The following is a 9,838-nucleotide window of genomic DNA, read 5'->3' as shown; positions in this document are numbered from 1 at the left end:
AATAACTCTGTTGGGACATTTCTACCTATGTTGCATCATTCGCTGCCTCCATAATGTGTACTTAAATAAAACAAACCCATCTGCCATATTAAGATCACAAATGCAAACATTTCTGTCCCAAAGCAAATAAGCTAGAGACAGGGACTGCTTAAATATATTTTACACTGTACTACGTGCCACATCTTCAGTAAATAATGGAACCTGACAAATACTTTCCACATTTATGTAGACTAGATTCAGACTGGGCAGATCCCAGACTCTTGTTTTGGTTTCATGGCTGTTTTCTTAAATTAATATCAGCCTGGAAAACACAACCCTGAGCCCATGTGGTTGAATTAAATATTTTGATTACACTTTGTTTTTGTTTTTTTAAATAAATGCACCAACTTTTTCAGGAAATATACATTAGGTCTTTTGTGGAAAAAAATATGTATATAACAGGTGAACATGCAAAAAAGCTCATAGACCAGAATATGAAAATAACCTTTTTTTTTACCAATATTGTACATTTTATTTATTTTTGGATAAAAAATTTAAAATTGAGAAAAAAAGTTTGAGCAACAGGTAAACACAAAAAAAGAACAGAAATAGCTCACACAATAGAAAACAAAATGAACCTTTTTTTTCCGTTTACCTTGATTTGAATTATGTGCATTATTTTTGAACAAGAAAAAAAATGTGTGTGGTAGATGAACACATATTAAGATTAAAAAAAGACATTTCACAAAATAGAATATGAAATGAACCAATTTTCTTCCACTAATGACAATTATTTTACTTATATTTGGGCCAAAAATTCTTAAATGATTCCCACTTAGAAAATATTTGACCAAGCCACAGGAATTTTGATAAAAAGCCATTTTAATTTTCTTGAAGATAGCATATACAAAAGTTAGCTTTGCTTAATGAAAAAGAAAAGAAAATCAGCTGCAACATACATACAAATTGAATCTTTCACACTTCGAACAGAAAAATAGAATTTGCAGAAAAACAAGATATTTTGTTTAAATTAACAAACAGGAATATCTGATCCAAAGACACATTTTTTAGAAAATAGTAAGAAAAGTAGAAACCAAAAAATAATTTCTAATTTTTTTTTCAAATTTACATTTTTTCAATATCTTAAAAAAAAGGCACATGTTACCATAAAATAAAAATTATATGCTCAGCATACAATGAAAGGGAACAATGGAACAGATAACAATAACAAAAAAATATATGTATTTTTTACTCAAATCCTAAGTTAAAAAAAAAATTATGGAAGAGGTTTTTAGTGTCTTAACTTGGTCGGAAGAGTCTGGTCCCTGGTAAATTACCTGAAACAGCATCATTATAAATCATTATAACAAGTTTATTGGTATTAACAAATAATTACTGATTCAATATATACATTTCCAAAAATGTATAACCAACCAGTTAATATTTTATATGTATGCTGGTCTGACATAATTAAATAACTTTCGGTCACACTTTTCATTTTCTGTATTCGGCCTGACCTTTTTCATTAGCCTGTTCCAACATATTCCCTTCATTTTCTCTACTCAAACTAATTGTTTTTCTCCCCATTATTGTACTTTTTCAAGGAATAAAGTCATTAATCACTTATAATATATGGCACATAAATATATTTATATATATATATATTTATATATTTAACAGATCTCAGAACTATACGAACATTAAAAAAAAAAAAAGTTAATTACAGCCAAACATTGCTTAACAATCCACTGAAATAGATACTTTGTAGTCCAAGCCTGAGACATGATGAAGTGATAACGTTAAACTGGGTTTTTCTTCCATCACGATGAACAGGCAAATGAGGCAAAATCGATTGATACGGTAATGTTCATGTGGAATGGTTTTCCAAAATGTGTAATTCTGCTGGCGTGTAAGATATTCAGAATGAAATAATGCTGCTGTATCAGCTGCAGAGATGAAGAAGAACAAGACAACTTTGACAGGTTGATCAAAAACTGGTGCTCTACCCCCACGATTAACCTTTACAATGAAACGCATTTTGTTAGAATTGGTTCGCAAGGGTTGGTCTGTATTTCAGATTGCAGTAAACTTCAAAACCTAATACACCTCCCAATAGTTCCCAGTGAAACTCAGTCCTTATTGGGAAACTGGAGGTCCATCCTTTACTCTATGTCATGTCACAGTTCAGAAAAGTAAAATAACCTTTTTCAGCAATTTTTTGTTTCACAATTGGCTTTCTGAAAAAGTCTGAAGGAAATGCTTTTTTAAATGTAAGAGAAATATTCTCGGTTTATCAGCAGGCACTTATAAATGAAGCTGGCATTGCGCCTCCCACCAGTACATTCTGTCTTTAGTGCACGTGTCTTGGAAGACTTAACGACAGCTAGCCGTAACTGTAGAATAAAAGTCCTTAGTTCCAAAAAAGTTCCAAAAATGAAAATGCATTTAAGGCCTTGTCAGGGTTGTGTAGACCGGCTGGTCCCAGTTGGAGTTGGGACTGTGAGAAGGTGGAATGGATAAACTATTGAGGATAGGTGTGGCATAGGGGCGGCGGGAGGAATGGAAATAAGGGTATTGGTAGAGACTGGATGGATAACTGGAGTAGGGATTGTAGTAATTCGAGCTGGGTAGGTCTGTGTAGTCACACTGAGAGCTAGGAAAAGAGGTGGGTACTGTAGAACTAGGCACAGTTGTGGCACAAGCCTGGGCGCTGTAGGAGTTGAAGTCAGAATGTGGAGGTGATCCGTGGGATTGGTCTCTATAATGACTGGGACTCAGCTGCTCTGTCTTAATATGGGTCCTCTGCTGGCCTGACTCAGAAGAGGAAGATGATGTTGGTGGACTCTTATGAGTCCAAACAGAAGCTTGTGTGTTCCCCGCTGGGTGTGTATAGGGTGCTGCATAAGGTGGTGCTGTGGAATTCGGGCCATGATCAGCTGCAATAGCTACATGGCCATTTAGCGGCAAGTACTGGTCAAATTCATGGACATCAAAGGCCTCAATGTTGTTAATGACTTCGCTGCTCAGTTCACTAATGTCCACATTGCTGAAATCGATGTTCTGCCGCCCACTGTCCATCATCCTCCTTCCTTCATGCTTCAGTTCTTGTTTCCCACCATGGTGCAGGTCAGTTTTGGGAGTAGTTGGAGGAGTTGGAGGTCCATGATTTTGACCTAACAGCAGAATCAAAGGATGGAGAAACATGTCAAATACAATGTATTGTATCTTTATATCGAAAATCTAACAGTAATAAATGGGAATAACTGTATTTCTACATATGTTAAATAAAACAAAATTGTTATGTGCCATAAAGTACCAACCAATCAACCCCTGATATTTTACGGGCTATGGGAGTAATTCTGAGTTGATCGCAGCAGCAAGTTTGTTAGCAATTGGGCAAAACCATGTGCAGTGCAGGGGGGCAGATATAACATTTGCAGAGAGAGTTAGATTTGGGTGGGTTATTTTGTTTCTGTGCAGGGTAAATACTGGCTGCTTTATTCTTACACTGCAATTTAGATTTCAGTTTGAATACACCCCACCCAAATCTAACTCTCTCTGCACATGTTATATCTGTCCCCCCTGCAGTGCACATGGTTTTGCCCAACTGCTAACAAAATTGCTGCTGCGATCAACTCAGAATTAGGCCCTATGTTTCAAACATTAAAGTTATGAGCTGATTGGTTAGCACTTTATCTCTCTCTCTCTCTCTCTCTCTGCTTCATCTCTCCCCAAGCTTCAAAACATCTCCCCCTGGGCTTGATGCCAAGTGAGCATCTGCATAAAAACACACTGCGCAACCCCACAAAAGTGGATACACGCATATGTGGCTATTCAGATTTCTGTGATTCTGTCTCTTACACCAGCCTGTTGTGTGGTGGAACGGGCAATCTTATACAGTAGCGACAGTTGCGAACACATACAGAACAAGACGCATATGAGAAAAACATATCAGGTCAATCTGCAAATAGCTAAAAATGATAATGCCAGGGCTTGTTATTGGCTGTTTGTGAATGTAGCACTAAAGCTGGGGACACACTAGACGATATGTCGTTCGATCCGGCACACAGCTAGAATCGCGAGTGAAAGTGCGCGTACCTGGTGTAAACTGTGCGCATTTGCTGTTGGTGCAGATATGCATCTATAGACTTTCCCTTAGCCCCCACTTCATTTATTCCAGTACACAGTTTTACATTTGCTCAATGCTTGAAAGAACTTTTATGGGTTCTAAACAATACATATGAGAAGCTTTCCTCAAATTACTCTTTATTTGTTTTTATACATTTATTTCATTCCATAAAAATACACCCATTAGAAGCATCCAGAGAATTTGTTCCTGGAAAGTGCTCCCTCCTGGGTTTGCGGCTGAGCAATGATATTTTAGACAAGTAATAGTTGCTGGCTTTGGTTACCCCGTTTTACTGGAAATAGGCTGTTTGATTACTTTGTAGGAGGCACACAAGACAATTAAATAAAAGTTTCCGCCTTATTTGTGTGTTTTCAGTGAAAAGTGGAACACACATGTACAGTACAACAGGAACTGACTGACAGCCACCAGTACAAAGAATATATGACGAGTATTAAATCACCAATTAGTAGTTTGATCATATGTGGAGAAGGTGCGAGCTGTAATGCAGAAGATAAAGTCTGGATCGTTACATGGGGTAATCATCATTTGCATCTTTTATGGTTGAGATTGTAACTGATGTAAGGAGGGCAAGTGGAAGAGTTGCCAACAGCAACCAATCAGATTCCAGCTGTCATTTTAAAGACTGTACTAGATAAATGAGAGCTAGAATCTGATTGGTTCTCCTCTACAGAAGGTTTAGATTCTGCACAGGAGCAATACTACATTAGTTATTGTGATCTCCATGTGTTTATTCCCCTGTATCCCACACCCTCTGCTCCATCAGGTTTCCCAGGAATAAAAGGTGGTTGATAAATACGAAGTTAGAATATTAATTGACAACAAAAAAATATATATTTGTAGGTGCCATATATAGCCACAGACAAAAGAGGAGTCTAGAACTTCCCCTGTTCCCCAGTCAGTTCAGCAGCTTACCTGTGTGCTCTCCATGAAGATGGCCGTCTCCCATTCCTCCCACTGCAGATTCGGACTTATACATCTGAGAACCAGGGTGATGCCCCAGCTCAGCCCCTGAGTCGGAGTCACTGTGCCCGGCTTTCACGCTCTTCCTCCTGCGTGGCTGATATTTGTAATCAGGGTGATCCTTCTTGTGCTGCACTCGGAGCCTCTCGGCCTCCTCAACGAAGGGACGTTTCTCGTTTTCACTCAGCAAACTGAGGGTAGGAGAGAAAGTAGTTTGATGAATGGACTGAAAAGCGATTGACTCATCTTTTTTTAGAGTCTAAGACACTATCGGGGGTATGCAATTAGCTAAGTTTTTTCACCTAGCCGAAAAAACCCGGAACTAATTCGACCCACTGTATTCATTTGCGGGTAATTTTTCGCCCGTTTCTTAATACGTTTTCGCCCATGCCGTTTCACCTTTGTTTTGTAGGCGAATCGGCATTGGTGAAAATTGCCCCAAAAACTGGCGAAAACCGCTTGCAGATTCGCCAAAACACGTGGATCGGGAGTGAATTCGCCGATCCACGGGTTTTTCGCCAGTGCCGGCATTTTTCACCTAGGCGAAAATCCGGCCCTGCTATTGCATAGGTCGAATCTCCATTCGCCCTAAAAATAGCGAAAAAGCTCTGTTTTTTCACCTAGGCGAAAAAACTGAGCTAATTGCATACCCCCATATGGGGGATATGTCTCAAGCCTTGGGGAGAGATAAAGTGCAGTAGTTGCCCAAAGCTACCAATCAACTAATGTCAGTTATCTAGCACTGTCATGAAACATCTCCCCTTATTACTGATATGCCTGTTCTTTAGACACTCCCTTGCCTGCTAAGAGCAGGCCCACTTATACTGTGTCATTAATCTGATATATTAAGTAGATTAACAGGATGGAAACTGTACCCTCCATTTAGTGAGTGCTGCAAGTAATGCATCAAAGTTTTTAAACATCTATGTAACATGATTTAGGGGCAGATGTACTAAGCTTTGGAGACTGATAACATGGAGAGAGATAAAGTATCAGCCAATCAGCTCCTAACTGACATGTTACAGGCTGTGTTTGAAAAATGCCGGAGCTGATTGGTTGATGGTTTATCTATCTCCACTTTATCACTCCGCAAAGTTTAGTACATCTGCCCCTTTGAGGTATTAAGCTATGCTAACATGTAGTAAGCTGAGAATGGGACACAGATTACCGGTCTACCCAGCCGCCATTTCCAGCAATAATAATTAGATTTACGTAATAGAATTACGCACTGGAATTACGTATTAGAATCTCTCTACTTCAAAAGGTCAAGGGCAATACCCTTCCGGGAATTTGTGGAATCCACTTTCGTTCCCATCGTGTTAACAGCACAGTAGACAGCACTGCTGCCTACCCCGTGAGTCAAATTCCAACTTGGGCCAGACTTGTGTGGAGTTTGTATGTCCCTCCCATGTTAGCATGTTTCTTCTGGGTGCTTCAGCTTCCTCCCACGCACCAAAGACATACTGTCAGGGCTTCTGAATAAATTAACCCTATTTCCATGTGGTAGGGAATATGGATTGTAAGCTCCACAGGGGCAGAGACGGATGTGAATGATTAAATTACTGTTTGTAAAACTCAGCATAATGTAAAAAAAAAGTTCCACTTGCTTGTTTCATTTTTCTTAGTTTGATCGGGTAGATGGGTACTATTACAAACCTTAGTACACTGACCCCTTCAATGGGGAACCGATGCACCTAAACACATACGTGTATATCCGAGTTATTCTTTTATCACTGACTGTACATTTGCACTCAGAAAACAAGAGCATAAAACTTTTCTCTTTCCTGCCCATATTTTTAATTATTCCTATTGTCTTCTAAATTGTAAAATAGTTTCAGTTTAACTTAAAAATATAACTACTACTCCGTTAAGTAGCGGGAGGAGGGGGGGGGGGGGGGGGGGAGACATTCTCCATTTTTTACCGGGACGAGAATAAAAAAACATTCTGTTATGCCGATTTTGACTTCCCAAAAATTTGCAATTCTGTACTCCTAACATAGATATACTGTAAGTAGGACATAGTAATAAATGCATAAATTGTCATAATTAAACACTACATAGAAATTCTGTTCCGAAATAGTTTTGTAAATGCGGATTTGAAAAATGCAGAATAAATGCAGAATAAATGATTAGTATAGCACTATTCACTGTCACTTTTCTATTTCCAGTGGGGAGGAAACGGTTAATCTCTGCCGTGTCAACTTTATTTAAAACCAAAGTAAATACTGTTATTCTGAATATGCGCATCCATTAAACTGCGCACGGCGGGAGATCCGCTTCTCATCTTTCTCTTGCTCATATGCATCATGTATGTAACGTAGAATTTGCAGGAAATTATGCAAAACGCACTTTGAATTTTATTATTGCAAAAGTTACAGTAGAAAATATTAAGATTGAATTGATTAAAAGGTACTTTCCCCCAGACGTGACCTGGAGTGATAATGTATAATTAACTTGAGAAGCACTTAAAATGAACTTTACAATAGGAAATGGGAGCATTAGGCAAATGTGCAAGCAATTGGGAGAGATATACATTGGATAATTACTTTTACTGTCAGTGTTTTTGAAACGTATATTAACAGCTGCCCTTAACTTTCCTCCTGCGCTATACAGAAAAAGGAATTAAAATGACCCTTGTATAATTCGAAAGGAATAGCAATCCTGTTTGACCTAAAACGCAAGCCATGATCTTGTACCACTGTGGCCTTAATATTATTCGGGAACTCATGGGTTAACTCATACTCACCAGTGAATTATTTAATCCTCCCAAATCATGTACGAATTTAAAAAAAAAAAAAAAAGGAATTTCCTATCATTTTATGTAATCAGTTCTTCTGTGATACTTGACTAAATTTTTATTTTGGATCTTCAAAGATTTCTACAAGATTTTGCTTTCGAAAAGATATTAACCTCTACCTTGCTGGGGGAGAAGGAGGTATAGCTGCGGCCGCCATGCAAACACACCCTGTGTGAGAACCGCACATTCTCACTACAAATATACTGTGACAGGTTTCCATAAATGTCACCAACCAGCCAATATAAAGGGCTACGGGATCCAGACTCCTGGATACGATACTTTAAAAAACATACTAAGCCAATCAATGCCCGATACTGTTGGTTAGAACTTATTAACAAAACTATTATAACATTTGTGTATCTGTGGCGCTATTCCAGACCACGCAATAACACTTTCACACTGATTATAAACTCTAGTTATTATACAGAGCTTCGGTAAATCTGTATTATATGTATATAACACGCTCCTTACTGACCCACCTTCCTCTCTCTACACCAGTGTTTCCCAACCTCTTTCCGCAAGGCACACTAACAGTCCTGGTTTTAATGATATCCAGGCTTAAACACAGGTGACTTAATTAGTACCTCAGTTATTTTTATTTAATTATCTGCTGAAGTCTGGATATCACTAAAACCTGCACTGTTGGTGTGCCTTGAGGACTGCGGTTGGGAATGCCTGCTCTACACTGTATATAATGTTCCCTTATGTCAGGATTAGTCCATGTTTAGCTCTCCAGCTGCTGTGGGACTACAAGACCCAGAATGCACAACCTACATGCAGATGGGATTTGAGGGTGACTGTACACTTTGCAGGGAAAATATATTTAAAAAAAGTGTGTTTACATCATATCTACGTCATGGTTTCCTACTAAAGTCAGATAGAATCAAATTGTATGTTCTAATCCCTAATTTATTATTATTATTATTATTATTTATTAACAGTTTCTTATATAGTGCAGCATATTCCGTTGCGCTTTACAATTAGAACAGCAATAGAACAAAACTGGGTAAAAACAGACAGACATAGAGGTAGGAAGACCCTGCTCGCAAGCTTACAATCTGCATTGATTAGGAGAATCTGGTATCACTGCAGCTGTAGGCACACAATGCCGCCTTGTCATCCAGCTCTTAAATGATTGCATATGTGAGTGACAGAATATATTTCATTCTCACACATGTCAGAAGGTGAAGTTTGTTCAGTATAAGACTGGGTAACGCACAGTAAGTGCAAGGAGGAGACGTACTGTGCGAGAGCATCTGGTAATTACTGTGTAAACCTGACCTCAGGACATTAATCATGGTACTCTCATCTCACTCAAGAAGACTGGCAATCAGTGAGCAGCAAAGTCTCCGGAACCAAATCTGTATTTGGGTGCTGCGGAACCCTTGTGGCGCCATATAAATAAAGGATAATAATAATCAGTCAGTTACTATAAGGATCCCATTTAGCCGACTGCAGCGCTGCTATCTGCAAGTATAAAATAATTGCCCTTCATACTTCAGCTATGTGCAAATAAGCAGTACAGGACATGCCTGATCTAATGCTTCAGGTGACAGCAGGGCTGGGTTTGGACCACGGATGAGCACACAACCCATGGTGCACCCATGGTTCCTGAGCTAAAATAACTGGTTCTACCACCTATGCGGCACAGCAAACACAGTTATAGAGTTATGTGTATTTAAGTCAACCAATATATTATACATAAAAGGTGCATCGCAGAAAGCAGTGGATCTCAGTCTTGGGTACTAGTACTCTCAGGGGTACTCACTGTTACGTTCAGGGGTACTGAAACATATTTTGTAATGGTGGTGTGGGGGGGAGGGGGATGGTGAGCGGACATCCAGGTGATGTTCAGACACTTAGGGGGGAATTCAGTTGGGGGCAAACAGATTTGTCCGGCTGAATTGGTGCGGCTCTCGACCCCGGGCGCGAGTCAGGCTGCGTTGCCGGTG

The 9,838-nt window shown here is 39.1% G+C and overlaps 1 protein-coding gene across 1 annotated transcript in view; it reads right to left on the bottom strand.

The window, feature by feature from the left end:
• Positions 1–1,097: 1,097 nt before the first annotated feature.
• Positions 1,098–9,838, bottom strand: part of SOX8 (SRY-box transcription factor 8) — a 10,011-nt gene continuing 1,270 nt past the window's right edge. The window contains exons 2-3 of the mRNA XM_063934870.1: positions 5,042–5,280; positions 1,098–3,152 (exon numbers count right to left, since the gene is read on the bottom strand). Of these exons, the coding sequence (XP_063790940.1) occupies positions 2,425–3,152; positions 5,042–5,280 (967 nt within the window). The 3' untranslated portion in view covers positions 1,098–2,424. The remainder of the gene's footprint in view (positions 3,153–5,041; positions 5,281–9,838) is intronic.

The sequence above is a fragment of the Pseudophryne corroboree genome, chromosome 7 (assembly GCF_028390025.1).
Source record: "Pseudophryne corroboree isolate aPseCor3 chromosome 7, aPseCor3.hap2, whole genome shotgun sequence".
Classification (NCBI taxonomy): Eukaryota; Metazoa; Chordata; class Amphibia; order Anura; family Myobatrachidae; genus Pseudophryne; species Pseudophryne corroboree.
This window is presented reverse-complemented; position numbering and strand designations above follow the sequence as displayed.